General features: G+C 38.7%; 1 protein-coding gene across 1 annotated transcript in view; it reads left to right on the forward strand.

Moving 5' to 3' along the window:
- The window catches only part of SLC35F1 (solute carrier family 35 member F1), a 357,318-nt gene that overhangs the window by 210,554 nt on the left and 129,883 nt on the right, over positions 1–16,881 (forward strand). The window contains exon 2 of the mRNA XM_054569875.1: positions 2,328–2,503. Coding sequence (XP_054425850.1) covers positions 2,328–2,503 — 176 coding nt within the window. The remainder of the gene's footprint in view (positions 1–2,327; positions 2,504–16,881) is intronic.

The raw sequence follows: 16,881 nt of genomic DNA on the forward strand, positions 1-16,881 counted from the left end.
GCGTTGCCCAGCCGCAGTAGCTATAAATACATTGTACAAACCTCACAACCTGATGGTGGGGAGCAGGGGGAGCAGAAGGTGTCAAAAACAGTAACTGCAATACAATAGTATAGAAGTGAAAGAGATGCATTCCAGTGAAGGGGGGCAAGGAAGGCTTCTCAAAGGGGTGGCAAAAAAGCCAGATCTCAAATCTGAATGGGAGTTGGGCTGACAAAGGCAGGACAAATGTATGAAAATGATACGTGCCAGGGAACACAGGCAGAGAAGGCTATGACTCATTGCTGAAGTGCAAGGAGCCCTGCAGGGCTCGAGCTCTGGCTTTGTGGGGGAATAAATGGGGAAAGCAGGGGGTAAAGCTTTAGAGGTGGTAGGGCAGAGGGACAGTATTTAGGGCCTTGTTTCAGGTATCTCTTTCTGCCTAACCAACCATTGCAAACTTCATGCCCTAAATCAATAACCATCGATCATTTCCCACAGTTCTCTAACTGGACAGCAATCTCTGGGGATGTTTCATCTCTGTTCTATGTGGCACATGCTCACTGGCATGGCTCTACTGGAGCAGGAAGATCCAATATCCTCACCCACATGTCTGGCATTTCAGCTGAGGTGCTGGTGGCTGACTGGATCACGTGGTTTCTCAATATTTATTAGTCTAACTTGGGGTTTTTTTAACATGAAAGCTGAATCTAAGAGGGCAAAAAAAAAAAAAACATTTTTTAAAGGATTCTTGAAGCTTTGGCCCAGAAGTCACATGATACCCTTCCCCTACATTCTGTTGGTTGAAGCAAGTCACAAGACTGGCTCAGCTTCAGAAAAAGAAAAATAGACCCCCACCTCCTGTTGGGAGGAGATATGAATGTAGAGGCATGGGAGGAAATGCTGGCAGCCATCTTTGTGTACCGTCCACACAGGCATTATAAATCACTGCATCTTATAGGGTATCATTGTAGGATTTTAGGCAGCAGACTGACATTTTAAACTTATATGTTTTAAAAAATCTCTTTAACCCCTTTCTAAATTTTGAATGCAGTGTTTGGGGAGCTGATACTTGGAAACAGAGCAACCAGTGAGAAGACTATACCAATGTTATAGGTTAACCTCAGGAAAACATTTTCCATGACCCACATAGCTTGCCAGTTTTCCTTCTCGTGGAAGTAAATACAATGAACAAAATATGATGGGTACTTTTTTTTAAAATTTTATTTCTTTTAAGATTTTAAAGTCATGTTTATTCTATCACAGTTGTCTCAATTTTTCCCCCTTTACCAAAGCAAGATACCATCAAGGGCTCTGCACGTTCCTGAAAGATGGATTCACATCTCCTCTGGGGGAGAGAATACGTAACTGCAAATCCTGGCATAATGCTTTTTTGTTTAGAAATACTATTCCTGGCTTATTTTATATAGCTGTTTCTATAAATAAACTAGGAAAGTCATATGAGACTTGGGGGAGGGCAGAAGCCTACTTTGTGTTTCGAGGGGCTTTTCCTGTGTCAGGACACGCAGGTATATGTGAGCATTAAGCCCATGCAAAGTGAATCGCTTTAATCTTGCCTCCCAATCCTGCTGAAGTGGCCTGCAGGGGAAGTGCCTATGAAGAAGCCATGGAAAATATTTACAGATCTTGAAATGTTTCATTTCAACTGACCACCTCAGTCAGTAAAAATTTTCCTCCATGAATAATAGTCTTAATGTGTCAGCAATTATAACTTAAGCAGAGGAGAGCAGATACTAGTGCTTACGAATGTTTTCTAGAGCAAACCAAGAACCCAAATCTGGGAATGGAGAGGAGAGGGTCCTTCTGTATTTTCAGGGATTTGTATATTCCCTTCACATAAGTGTCCCTGGACCCAAGATGTCTATCTGTAAAAAAAAAAAAAAAAAAAAAAAAAAAAAGAGCCTCTGTAATTAGTATGAGAGCCTGAAGATAAGGTTGGAATATGATCCTTCTTGGTCAGTGTTCAAGAAGAACACTGAAGACTTCTGAAGACTCAGTTATCATAATGGTGTTAATTTTCCCCACAGGCTTCTGGAGTGCAGTGGCTAGAAGCCCGCATCACTTGGAGAGTTTATTCTCAACTTCCCATTTTGCCACTTCCTAGTTATGGAATGGGGGCAAATTTCTTAACCTCTCCCTCTAAGCTTAAGATTTTCCCCTGAAAAGCCTCAGTAACAATTGTACCTTCCTCATAGGACTGCTTTGACAAATTAAAAGAAATACTATTTATTGTACTTAGCTCAGTGTATAACCTAAGTGCTCAATAAATTTTAAATGTTGTCTTAATGGACTTCCTGCTGATCTTTGCTGTGTTTCTCTTTATTTTTCAGGGAGATGTTAATCTCTGTGGCTCTGGGCCAGGTGTTATCCTTACTTATTTGCGGAATTGGCTTGACCAGCAAGTACTTGTCAGAAGATTTCCATGCCAATACACCTGTCTTCCAGAGTTTCCTCAATTACATCCTTCTTTTCTTGGTCTATACCACCACACTAGCTGTCAGACAAGGTAAGCGTGCAAATACACCAGGAATCCAGCCTGGTTTGTCTTTTACACACATCTAAAAGAATGATGAGCCATGACCAAATCACTTTGTCACTTACAGCATCATGTGACAATTCAAAGCCCCTAATCTCATTTTTCTATTTTATACTCATACAATAAACAGAATGAATGAATAAGTCATAAAGAAGCATAAATTGTGTGAATTCAGTGGGAAGGGAAATGCATGTATAGGCAGAAATGTACAATTGCTCACTATTTGAATTTCTCATAAAATTCCTTGTACCCTCTGGGAATCTAAATAGAGTATTTCTCTGGAACCTAGAACAGGCCTGATACAGCTGTGCTAAACAATGCTAGCCCTGAGAAACTCAAGGGATTACAGAGAAATATATGTTCTTTGGGAAAGTGTCCTGGGAAAGGTAAAAATAGTAATTACAAATAACAACAGCAAAAAGGGAAAGAGAAAAAACTAGCACAAAAGGCCATGTAAGATGTTCTGTCTAAAATTAAAATAGCTAGAGCAATAAAGCAAGGCCTCCAAGAGCCAATGCAATAAAAATAGTTTAAGGGGCAATTGCAGTTCAAATCCTTAGGGTATATCTCTGGAGGTGTACCTCAGGGCCTTATGATTATACCACTGGACCTGGTGTATATGCTTTTATCTATGACCCAGAAATAACCAAGAATTTTCCTCCAGTAGTAACTATTGACTATAAAATATACATTGAAAAATAATCATACGTAAGTTTGAAGACAATTATGTAATTATTAATAAATGAAATGCATGAATAGTTGTATCCATCAATCTTAATAGTCACACTTTTTGAAACTTTTATAAGAACTGTATATTACTGTTTAGTTTTTACATTTCCTTATTTGGATTGCCATTCAGAATAATGTTGCTTCCTTATAATGATTTGGACACTACAAGATTTTTATCTTGGAGAATAAAAATGAGCAAGTTAGGACTGAATTTTGTTCAACTTTGGATTTGTTTAAAGTATTGAAGAAGCTAATTTCATTTACCTCTCAAAATATGTGTTCTTGGTATTTGTTTTAGTTAGCCTAGTACAAAGAGTATCAATAAGAATAATAAAATTAAACTTAAGACAATTTTGCAATACTTTAATATTACCACAAAAACAATTCATATGAAAGTGGTAAATTTACCTTCTCTGTAGTATTGTAGAACCAAACATTCCAGGCTATGAAATGGTAGACTGTAACTAGTCGTTGAGTTCTTGTCCACTTTAATTTCCAGGAGTCTAGAACTTTAACAAAAACCTGCTTTAGGACAAAAATAAAATTAAGCCATTCTAAGAAACAGAATAATTTCACAGTTATAGATAGAAACAGGAAAACTTAGAGAATATAATGTGGTGAAAGACCCTGAGTTCATAATAACACCTTTTACTGAGCTTTATAGTATACCGGGCACTATGTATGTGAATTCTCTCTTTTACACTTTCAATCAAAGGAAATAGGTGTTATTATCCAAAAATGTATAAATGAGAAAACCAAGCCTCTTTAACAACAGGAACTGGCTCCAGGCTACAGGACTAGGAAATACAGAGGCGTGCATGAGGCCTGCGCTGTGTGCCTTCCTGGCCTCCCGGCCCCTGCCCTGCAAGGCCCAGGGAAGGCAAGACAAAGAAAGAGAGATACTTTTGAACAAAAGGAGGGTGTTTTCCTTGAATATCAAAACTTTAATTAAGAAGCCAGCCCAGTGAGGCACAGCAAGGAAGTCAGAAGGACGTGGTTGAAGATTTGGGTGGGCGGTGGGGAGGGTATGGGGAGGGAAGACTGAAGCATAACTCGAAAGAGGCAGCCAGGAGTCTGGAGGCTCTTTAGGAAGAAGACAGAAGAGAGCCTGAGGCAATTCCGTCTATTCCCAGTCAGCGGTGGAGAAAATCACTTTTTGAACTGCCCTATCTGGAAATTCTTTCCAATGCCTCAGATTATCACTAAATTTGCTGACCTATCTTTATTTGGGTATTTACTCAGAATGTTTGTTTTAATCTTCATCTTTAGAAATTTTAATAAACTGGCATTAAGCTAGCATCTGGAAATCAACATAGTAATTGCATTAATTTTGTGTAGGCTGATTCAGTACTATGTTCTATTGTAGAAACATACTAAACTCTTTCCTCATGTACCTCAAGATTTGGAAGGGAATGAACAATAGAGCAAAGAGAAGAGGGTGGAAAGTCCGGTGTGTACAAGAGAGGTGCTCACACAGGCACAATGCCCCCTCCTTTCCCATTGCTCCCTGACCACAATCCACAGAGGGCTGCAGATTAAGCCTGAGGGAGCCGCCCATCTTCCCACGTCTCCCAGCACAGCCACCCCTGCCCCTCTGGCCACCATATTAATTTAATGTCACCTTGAGACACATAACAGCAAGAATTCAGACTCAGGAATATTCATTGAAACAAATCTCTTCATAATCTTAATCATGCAATTTCTAATTGCTGTCTATAAATACAATGCAATAAATGCAAGAAGCCCTTCAAGAGAGTAAAGTGTGATGTGATTACGAAAGCCTTGTGGAAATTTGACCAAGAAGTCAAACTTGTGTTCTTCTTATCAAATTTGCATTGGATCAATGATCAAAGACTCTGAAACAACATATTATAGTAGAAGTTCCAGTATAACTCCAGTTTGAAACTGGAGTTTTCAAATTGTCCATGATTATTCATTGGTTTCTGCAAAAATTTTAGTACCATCCTCCTTAAAAAAATTATATCTTGTTGAACAAATTTTAAATCCAATTCCTTCCTTTATTAAAGCTAGGTTGTTATTCCAGATGGTTCTAAAATTCAAAAAAAAATTTGTGTTCCTAACAAAGAGCTTCTGTAATAAATTTTATAGGAAAAAAATGTACCTCAAAAAAGTTGTTCTACTGACATTGTGTCAACATTGAACATTTAGGTAAAAGTTAGATAACTGTTACTTCAGAGGTTCATTGTAACTGATTTGGAGAAGTTACTCAGGCCATTAAAACATGTTCATAGAAATAATGCCTGAAATCCAGACTCATGCTTTATGCACAAAGGGGGGCCTCAGGAATTGTAAAGAAACACTCAGCCCTCCCCTTAGGTGTCTTTCCTTTACTCTCACACTACTACCAAACTTAAAACAGTTCTGACACCACATGTGTGGAGGTTTTTCCCATCCCAAGCAATCCTGCAACACCAGCTGGGTACCCCACAATTTAGCTCTATTCTGACACTATTCACCTGGGGACAGTGTCATATCCCACAGGTTAAAGGCTCAGCCCCACAAGACTGCCCCCCTCACTTCAAATACCAGTTTCTTCTGACCAATGGGCTATCTATATATTGGAGATTCCCACAACCTCCTTCTTGGGCTTGGTTAATTTTCTAGAGCCTCTCCAGAGGAGCAGTAAGCTAGGGACCAGTTTGTTCCAAAAGGATATGATAGAGAATATAGATGAACATAGAGTTGGAGGAGAGGAATAGGGCAAGGTACGTGGGAAGGGGTGTGGCGCTTCCACGCCCTCTCTGGCTACACCACTCTCCCGGCCCCTCCACGCGTGCTCCAACCCCAAAGCTCCCTGAGCCTGTACTTCCAGGATTTTTATAGAGGCTTCATGACGTAGGCATAATCATTAACTCCATTTTCAGGCCTTCTCCCTTCTCTGGAGAATGGGGAAGTGGGATTGATAATTCCAAACTTCTGATCACAGCTTGCACTTTCTGGTGACCAGGCCTCCATCCAGGAGCCCACTGAGTGTCCTCACCTCATTAAAATAGAAGGGACTCCTAGTACCCTAGAAATTTCAAGGGATTTAGGAACTTTGTGTCAGATGCTCCTAGTGCTTTCATCTCGTAGGAAACTACAAGAGTTTTAGGAATTCAGTGCCAGGAACTGGGAGCAGAAACATAGATAGATACATACATACATTTATATTTATACTTATATACAATTTTCTATTATCTCACAGGAATATAACTAAGAAAGTATAATGAAACTTCCAAACTTATGGATTTGCCAAGAGAATTCTCAAAAAAAAAAAAAGACTCTTTTTTTATGTCCACTTTTTACTTAAAATTTCATCTAATTCTTCTATCTGAAATCAGGAAACAGAGAAACACAAATGCAAAAACTATAAACAAGAGGAAAGGAAGGCTGGGGTTAAACTGAAGCCCAACTTTTTCTTGCATTTATGTTGCAGAAGCAAGAACTATGACAGGCTTTTTAAAGCAAGGGTAAAAATAGGATATATTTCTTATCAAGAAAAAAAAATGTCATAAAATTCTTTGCCCTACAGCTTCTTTTATCAGCTATTACAAGAATCCTGCTGATTCTCGGAACGACTTTCAGCAGTTCTTAAATAATAAATACCCATGGTTCCTCTTTTGGCAATTTTTAACTTTTGGGTATATATGAACCACAAAGATTTAGTCAATAATTTCCTCCTCCTTTTCTTCTTCTGCCAACTTTTCTCAGTTCTTGTCTCTCCAATTCCTTCTGTTTTCCCATCACCAGAATACTTAGTGATGGGGGAGGTAAGGATTGTGGGGCAAACACAGGATGCGAGGGGAAAGCAAACAAACTTTCCTTCCTTGTGTTTTCCTCAAATCATGGTGGTGAAAAAAAATGGGCATCAGTAATAAAAACATGGTAGAATGAGAAGTTTCTGCTTCCTTTTATATGCAGACCCTGGAAATAAAATAAACTGTTGCCACCATTGATAATCATTAGATGTATTTCTGGTGACTGCTATTTCTACAAGCTTTGCTTTTTCATTGAAATGTATTTTTATGAGTTCTTCCAATTTCAAATAAAAGACAAGCTTCCAACTAAAAGCAATTCAATGAATATTGCATGTATGTTGCTTTTCAGCAAATTTTTGAGACATAGGCATTAAGATATTTATTGAATCGTTTTATATATTTCTTTGAGTGTGAAAATGAAACAAGTCTCTAATAATACTAACAGAGTACTCATAAAAATATCAGCATGTGTAATCCCTTTTATTTTTTTCTAAAGAGAGAATACTGAAAAGTAAATGCATGCCTTACTCTTCATGAGCAATGGTCTCATGTTGGACATTAAATTTCGGAAGACAGAAATCCTAGAGGATTTGGTTCGAATTTCAGTTCTAAGTGGGGAGGCTGAAGTAATGAGCTCAGGTATCTCAGGCATCTCTCTCCCCCCTTACTCACTCAATCTTCTTTTTCCCATTCAGAGCATTCAAGTAGGGCAGAAGGAATGAGAGAAAAATATAAAAATAACACTGTAGTCTATACACAACAGATGGATGCAACTCATGGCCCAACGGTCCAGTTCCAGAGCCCTCGGCATTTTAAATGAATATTCTCAGAGTTTTTGTCAGAAAAAGTATCCCTTCTTTTTGTGGGGGCTGGGGAAGCAGCCATCAGAAGGTAATTGTTGCCTCTCCCAATGCAAGACAGCCTTCACTTCGTTCTCAGCGGGCCCACTACACTTTTTACATACGATTATATAGGCTAAATTCTCAATTACAAGCGTTGCAAGATTAAAAATATATAATTAGGAGAAATGTAGGATTTCATACAAAATAACATAGCACTCTCAGAGAGCCACACAAAGCCTTGGAACTTAAGTATCTGGCATTTCATAGTATGTGGACTTCAGGAATTGCCTGAAGATCTCACCTCCCCCATTCTCTTTATCCTGCTCTGCCTCTGTGATTCTTTGCCCCTTTCCTTTCGTGGAATTTTCCCTGTTACCATTGGAAGTCAAAAATATAGGCCAGAGCAGTAAAAAGAGTTAAAACAGGATCCAGGATTTTCTGAGCAGAAGCCCAAGTTCTGTTCACGCACAGCTTCGTTTCCCAGTTCTCTGGATAACCTTGACTAAATCACGGAGAAGAAGGAACTATTTATGAGTTGGCAGAATAGGAAGCATTCGGCAGATGTAAATACTTAATTATAACTTTCTTGAGACTCACGGGGGTGGGAATATTACTGTCATTTCCCTGAGTCTGGTGAGGCAATATTCATTGGAACCTCTTAAAAAGTCTCCTTTATGGGAAATTACCTCGTTCCTATTTCTTGTCTGGTTGTATTTATATTTACTTCTGAAGTATGATTGGAGAGTTTAGCCCCCATAGTATAGAAAGGTTGTGCCTCAGGGATTTCTAAGACGCATCCTTGGTAGACACTCCATGGGAATAATGCTTATGTTGTCAGGGAAAGGAGAAGAAAAAGGGGTACAGCAGGTATGAGTCTACATATACATTCTGGGAAATTGGTAGCAACAATCACAAGAGAAAATTACAATCCAGTTCCAGTGAAGCTACCTACCAGTATACGGAGCCACCAGCACTCTCATAAACTGTTGCTGGGCATGCAAGATACCAGCACTTTGGAAAGCAGCTTGGCAGTTTCTTATAAAGTTAAACAAATATTTACCATATGATCCATAAGTCACATTCTTCCAAGAGAAATGAAAACATAATGTCCAGACAAAGAACTGTGTGCAAATGTGCATTGCAGCTTCATTCACAATTGCCAAAAACTGTACACAACCCAAATGCTTATCAACTTGTGAAAAGATAAACAAATGCTGGTAAATTGATACAATGGGGTACACTCAGTCATCAAAAGGAATAAGCTATTGCTACATGCAACAGTATGGATTAATTTCAAAAACATTATACTGTATGCAAGAAGGCAGACATGAAAGCTTGCACACTGCATACTTACATAATGCATAGTGATGTGGTGTTCTGGAAAAGACAAAGCTATTAAAGTCAGGAAATAGATCAGTGGTTGCCAGAGCCTGGGGAGTGGGGGGAGGGGACTGACTGCAAAGGGACACAAAGGAGCTTTTGGAGTGATGGCAATGTGCGTTTGTCAGAACTCTCCAAACTGCACACTTAAAAGGTGAATTTTACTGCATCTAAATTATGCTTTCATACATCTGATGAAAGAAAGAGAGAGAGAAAGAGAAGGAGAGAGGGAGAGAATTAATTGACTGTCTCCTGTTGTTCTATGATTGCCGTGACAGCATAATGTATGTATCACTGGGCTCAGTTTCCAATGTGTAGCTATTGTTTCAGTCACTGTTGGATATTAGGAAGTACCATTAAAAATTCTTATTTTATTGTGGGTGGCATGCTTTCAGACCACAAGAAGAAGTACAAGTTCCCCCCACCCCCAAAATGTACCTAATCAAAGGAACTTGCTAGTGGGACAGAAACTGTTATTGATTAAGCTCATAATCCATTAAACAGTATAAAAGTACACACGTTCCCTACATGTGCAGTGCCTACAGGGTAAATCTGCACTAAATCAAGTCTCCCACAGTCTTAATCAAACTTAACATATCCAATAACATATGTCCTGTTTGTGCTAAAGTGGATGAATCACAAATCGAGTGATACCTTACCGAGAACTTTCAATAAGTGGCTTTTAGATTGAAAGAAAATGCTATGATTATGCAACATCATCTTCTCTTAATGAATCTTCATGTAAACTTACACGAGCACACACAGTTTATACACCCCTCATTCCCCATGTCATATACGTTATTAATGGATGCCCTCTCTTTCTTTTATTCCAAACAGCATAGAAGTTTGGAGGGAGGTATTGTCTCCCTGTTTTATCTTCAGTCCATGTTGGCTGTTAATTCTGGAAATCTTTAAGCATTCATCTGTCCATACAGAGAACCGGCATAGAGCAGTGCTCATTACGGTCATGCTCCAGCGTTCCTGTGGGAGAGCGAAGGGCGCTACAAGATGATAACTGTATGCTTGAAGGAGATAAGTCCCCTTCTGCCAAAATAGTGCTTTGTATGTAATTAGTGTAAAAATTCAGAGGAATAGAGTTTATCCTTACAATCATCTTTTGCATTAAAAAAGAATTATAATAGAGGAACAAAGCAGTCCCTGCAGTGAACTGAATTGCTTTCTCTAAGTTTTCATTAAATCAAAGACTCAGCAGTTAACCATCTTGCAGACAGTATTGCAGTCTGCTACATGAGTTTCGCAGGAGAAAAAAAAATAAAGCAAACTTTTTTCTTTCCTGCACAGGATTAAGACTGCATTGTGATTATCTGAGATCAGAATTCCTTATTTATTCAATTTTTGCACATGTGTTTTCATTGGTTTCCATTTCTGAGATTTTTGAGGACCAGGAAAAGGATCATACAACTTACCAAATTTAAATGTAATGTTGCAAATCGTGGGTTCTGACTACAAGTTGGAATGACTGGACTTATTCAGTGACTATATAAGGAAAAAATAGAGGATATGACTTGCGAATAAAAGAAAATGCAACCAGAATTTACTATTTGATACTTCTTGCTATGAAAGAGAATGAATATTACTTTCTTTTGCATTTAGCTACCTGGTTAGTCATATCTAAAAAAAAAAATCTATCTTTAAGAAGCATATTTAGGAATTACTTAAATTCACTGAATTAAAATATAGTTTTAAACAATTTGGGTCCAGACTTTTTATGTTCCTCAATTCAAACAATTCAAGAGCCATTGGATCATCCTGGTAAGTTTCCATGGCTTGTCTGTGTTGTATTTCTTCATTTTGTAAATCAAGTTAGTAATACTAACTGGCTCCAGGTCTTGTGTGGACTAAAGGAGGTGATGCGTTTGGAAAACTCTTAGCACAGTGTCAGGCAGAGGGAAAGCATCCAATGACTGTGCTCTGCCATCATCAACATTAGATTTTCTTAATAAACACAGATCCTCCTCTCCAGCAAGTTGGATTTTACACATGCAGCCCTTACTTTGAAAACATTCTACCATGAGAACCCTAAAATTCATTAGCCATATTCCAACATTTATGGTTTCCCTAACTTGCCACAGATGTCAGAGTAGGCACTGGTATGATTTATAGTGGGATCAAAAAAAAAAAAAAGACATTTTAGGTGCATTTTTACCACTATAGCATCCGATATGAGTGAGGGAACTCACTGATGTAATTCTTACCCTGGCACAGAACTATTCTAGAATGCACTAGCCCACATTCCCTCCTTCTGAGTATAGAGTGGGGCTCCTTCCACCTCAGAAAGCCAAGCCTAGGGAAACAATGGGCACCCAGAATCTATTCAGAAGGGGCCAGAGCCACCCTTCTACTTTCAGGCATAACTTGACTCAAATGGTCCCAATTATGAGGGGTTGGGACAGGAAAGGGGAGGTTGCCAAAGGAAAAAATTGGACATAACAATTCCCTAGGCCAGAGATGCTCCAGAAATGAGTGAGTGCTTTGTTGCAGGGTTCTGATTATCACTGAAGGCAGAATTGCTCCCCGCCCTTTCTCTCCCCTTGTTTTCTTGTGTGTTTTGTCTCTCTTCTCCTGTTTCCTCTCTTCACCTGGCCTTTTTCTTCTCATACAAACAAAACTGATATGCAAATGGAAAGAAGGGGGAAGGAAAACATTGCCCTATCCTCTACTGAGACAGGACTCTCAGGACAAATGTAGACCTTGCAGCAGGGATCCAGGTTCAGTTTAAGCCATGCCTGCAAATAACCACTCCGAGTTACTCTGCTCTGCTCAAGAGAAGGCTTGGAGCACCAGGACACAAATTAAGATCAAGTATATTGTAAACTAAGGTTGACTACCTTTTTTTCTTGGATGTTTCTTCTTTTATAACACACACAGAATGCAGCTATGAACGGCAACCAACTTAATCTGCTTACGGAAAGTAAAGCAGGCCCAGTGCAGCTGGGAACATTCCATTCCCATTTGGTCTGCTGACAGAGGCACATGCCAGCTGGAGAAGTTGAAGAAAAAGAAGTGTGGTTTGACCAAAGCCAGGAGGGGGTGGCATTTCTAGGAAAGAAAATGAATATTACTTTCTTTTGCCTTTAGCTGCTTAGTTAGTCCTGTCTAAGAAAATATCAAGGAATCACTTCTTGGGACAAGGGCCGTGGATGCCGTAGAAGACCCTATCATTGCAATCATAGGATTCTTCAGATGCGTTCCCAGAGGGAGTCCCTATTTATAGCCAGAATCCAAACCCTCCATCAATTATTTGGAATAATCAATGAGCAGCCTGTTCATTTTAAGGACATTTCAATGGAAACCGTAGTAAGAAATCTATAAGCAAAGATCTAGTCTTACTAATAAACCATTGCATGGACAGGAATTGTTCTTAGATGAGTTTGCTCAAGGGAACTTGCCCCCATGTTTGACAGGGTAAGGATTTTGTTTCTATCTCAACACTGAAAAATAAAATCAGGGTAGGGAGAGGGAAAAATAAAAAATAATCCAAGATCAAAAAAGGGCTGAAAAACGCCCCAAGAGAGCACGATAATTGGATCTGCAAAGCCAGGGGAGTGGCTGCCAGCCTGTCACCCTCTGGATGAGAAGAGGGGAAGGTGCTTCTGTCACAGATCATGGAGCCATTGCTCGACAATCATGATCCGTTGTCACAGACCATGGAACCACCGTTCAGCGGGAAGAGCACTCCACAGACAAACTCAATGGACTGCTGGGGCCTCACCAAATTTAAAGCAGCAGGTTCTATACCTGTGAGCACATTTAAAGTTTTGGCTTAGTACATGTCATTCGCTGAGGTTGAATTTCCAGCTGTGCTGTGTTAAACTCAGGACCATTATAGCACAGCTTTAAGCAAGCTATTGATTTTAAACTTTTGTCAGACTAAAAGAAACTAAGTTAGATCACTCAGAAAGAAGAAAAGAACTCATCTCCCAAAAATAAAGTTAAGGAACTTGGTGACTTCTTTTTAACAGAGAAATGTGTAGGCAGAGCTTATGTAAGTAGAATAAACGTAGAAGTCTCTGCAATGTTAAAAATTGTAAATTATTTACTATATGGAAATTTAATAGATCTCACCCCCTGATTTCTGTTGTTTTGACATCAGATATACCTGACAGGAAAGACGCTGTAAATGTGTTTCTATGCTCAGAGTGTCTCTCAATTGATGGAATCAACTGGGTACACAAGCCACATATACAACCCATTCTCAGTCTACAGTTTTATAATTTTAGTCCTGCTCATACTTCATAAAGAACCTTCTAGAAAACTCTGACCTGATTACAACTTATTCATATTTTTCTTATCTAAATTTAAATTATCTTACCTTACTCAATCACTCCTTTCTTCCTTCATGTGTTCTTTCATACATTATTTCACTCATTTAGTCAACCAGTAGATTTTGAGGGCCTTTTTCAAACTGTATCTAATTGAGTAAGTGTGCTCTCCTTTGTCCCACCCCTTCTAAGGTCCCACACGAGAGGAGGAGAGTGACAAGTAAAAACTACCTGTAATTTCAAAAGTACAGATCTGAGGGTCTTGCTTCCTCTTATCTCCATCACATCTTCATTCCAAAAAAACTTATTTCTCTGTCCATCCAGTGACCAGTCGTTCATTTCTAGTTATTCACAGCAGAAGGATTCATTGCAAGCAGTTAGAATCAATATACCACTGTTTCATGGTCTTCTCCTTGGCCTTTCATTGATCATGCACACATTCTTTGCTCCAGACCCTGACTTTTTGCTCCAGACCCTGACCCTTTGCTCCTGACTTTGCAGTAAGAAAGGGAGCAGCTGTTCCCCCAGTCCCTGCATCAGCCCCACCCCCTGTCTCCGTGGGAGACTATGGCACAGGCATCATCCACCTTCTTTATTTAGACTTAACTGTGGTGACTTCCTGGATGATAGGCTTTTAATAGAATTTGGCTATTTTCATTATTATTAGTTGCTTCCGACACCCTCAAAGATCTCCTCCTCTTACAAGCAGTTATATATGGATCACAGATCAGATCATGTTGCCTGACTTAAGTGAGCTGTCATTTATGTAGGGGCAAATAGTCCTTTACTTGTCTGGCTTTATCCCTTTAAGAAGCCTTTATCCTTCTGGTTCGGGGATGTACCTTTAGTACTTGCTGGTGTATGAACTTAAACTTTTCCCAAGTTTCTAATAACCCTCATAAAATATTGAAAATCACAATATTTTAATGTTATAAAGTAAAAAGTAATAACACTGTGGAGAATATCACTGTTCCTAGGCTTTATCTCAGTTCCTGACAGGAGGAAGACTGCCAGCCACTCATTGGGACCATGAATCTGGAGGAGCAGGCAGGAAAACAAAAATATTAACCTCTGTTTTTGACCAACTAGCTCATCTCATTTTCTTAGTGTGCAGAATGCTCCATTCAGAAAATATTCACCACCTCTCTTTTATGGTCTTTGGTTGCCATTTTATAGTATTCTAGAGCAGTCAACTGTGCTTTTGATAAATAGGGTCACAATATGGACAATTTCCAATTGTCCCAACTGATTTTGAGAAACAAGTGCAGATTAATATCCAGCTAAATTCAGCACTGATTATGATTTCTTTGAAGAAATCATTATTGTATCCTGTTAAACTTATACTAAAATCCCTCTTATAAATCTATTTACTCATGGCTTTACCTGAAAACCAGAAAGAGGTATCTCCCCTTTGCAAGCGTATCACCAAACACAGGAATCCCCTGCTTATCTCTGCAGCTCATGGCTAAAGTTTAAACACATCTGACAAACTAGCTTAAGAAATGCCCATCTTCTCTGGGATGGAAGTTTCACTTGGTTGTGGAATATGTTGACTAATGCAAAGCTGGCTTAAGTTAAATTTCACAAATACTCATTGAGCCCACTGTGGACCAGACACCAAGTCTGACCCATTCAGATGCCCCCTCTCCATCGTTTTCGGTGCTAGCGCTGCCTAAACCTGGCCCCCATCACCTCTCACTAGCTCTGCTGCCACCATCCCCGAACTGCCCTCTCTCTCTGAGGCCTGCCACACAGTCTTCACTGTACTCCTTCTTTTAAAGCTTTATTCGCTCCAAGCTAAAGTGCAGGAGTCAACAAGGCTTTGGATAATTATGTAAATCCTTATGTACTTATGATTTATATTGAAATCAGGATTTTTAAAAACAGTTGGAGGAGGAATTGGTTAATAAAAGATGATTATTTTCCAATCCATCGAAATCAACAGGTACTTCTTAGCTTCATTGGGCGAATCAAAATAAGGTCTTTTAATGAGGATTCAAAGAAGCTTAAAATCAAGATACTACAATGTTGTTTTCCTGCTTTCTAATTAGCCTGTCTACTTGAGCAAAAGAGGCCAAAGATGTAATATTCTAATTTTTGTTCTCTGAGAAGGGTGTCTGCTAAAGTGCAAACTGAATTGTCTTGGATTTCAGAATGGGAAATGTTAATCCTAACAAACAACCAGTGTTTTAGATACTAGTTTCTTAAGAAATAATTTCAGTTAATACTGTGCTTTATATACAGAATTATTGCTAAATTCAAAGAATTCTATTCATCTCTTAATGTAGAATATCTAATTAAAGTCAGTTCAATTTAGTTGAAAGTTAAAATAAATGGAAAGACCTTAATAATAAATCTTCTGATTAAAGATATTTTTTGGACTGTTTCTAAATCTGAAAGCTACTTTATAAAAACTGCTAAATACTAAGAAGAAACCATGAAAAGTTAAGAAACTCAATATTTGAGGTGACAATGTTGTAACCACTTTTCAAATCTATTTTTTAATTGCACAAATAATACAAGGATATAAACATTAAATGTTCATGTAAATATAAACTTTGCAAATACAGACATAAATACGATTTTTTTAAAAAAGTTGTGCTTCCCACACATCACATAAATTCCACTCCCTTATTCAAAGGAAATCTTTGCTAATTTTTGTTATTCATTTTTCCAGTACTTTTATGTATATGCATTCATATACATAGTTATAATGTATTTTTCATGCAAATGATGGGAATAATACATATTGTTCTGAAACTTGTTTTTTTTCTTCCAATAACATATCCTAAAATCATTTCCATCTCAATACATGTACATTTACCTAATAGTTTTAATTGCTACAGTAGTATTGATAAACTCACAATTAGTGATCATAGAGACTGTTTCCAATTTTGTATTATTCCATTTATTTTACAAGAAACATCCTTATACATATGTTAGCAGCACAATGGCACCAAAATGTTACTGGACCTCAGTTCAGGAACCTTGGTACTTGAGTTCAGCAAAGAAAGAATTCGGAGCCAAGGAACTCAAATTATTTTTCTAAAGAAGTTTATTTAGAAAGTCACAAAGGCAGAAAAGGTAAACCAGCTGGGCTGCGTTGGCTCCAGAAACAAGTTACAGAGGCAAAAGGAAGGCCTTGGAGCTTAGGAAAAAGAAAGACAGAGAATGTGCCTCGGGGAAGGAGAGGGAGGAAGGCAAAGGCAAGTCCGAAAGAGTGGAAAGTGCACCCTGGGGAAAGAAGTGGGTGGGGAAAGACATGGGGGTGGGAGAGAGATTTGAGTCCTTTTTCTCCAGGGATTTTTATCGGGAGGTTTCAGGGGAGGATCTCAGCAGAATATTCATCAGCTTTC

The sequence above is a fragment of the Pteronotus mesoamericanus genome, unplaced genomic scaffold (genome assembly GCF_021234165.1).
Source record: "Pteronotus mesoamericanus isolate MK-2021 breed Mesoamerican mustached bat unplaced genomic scaffold, CSHL_Meso_final contig_20, whole genome shotgun sequence".
NCBI lineage: Eukaryota > Metazoa > Chordata > Mammalia > Chiroptera > Mormoopidae > Pteronotus > Pteronotus mesoamericanus.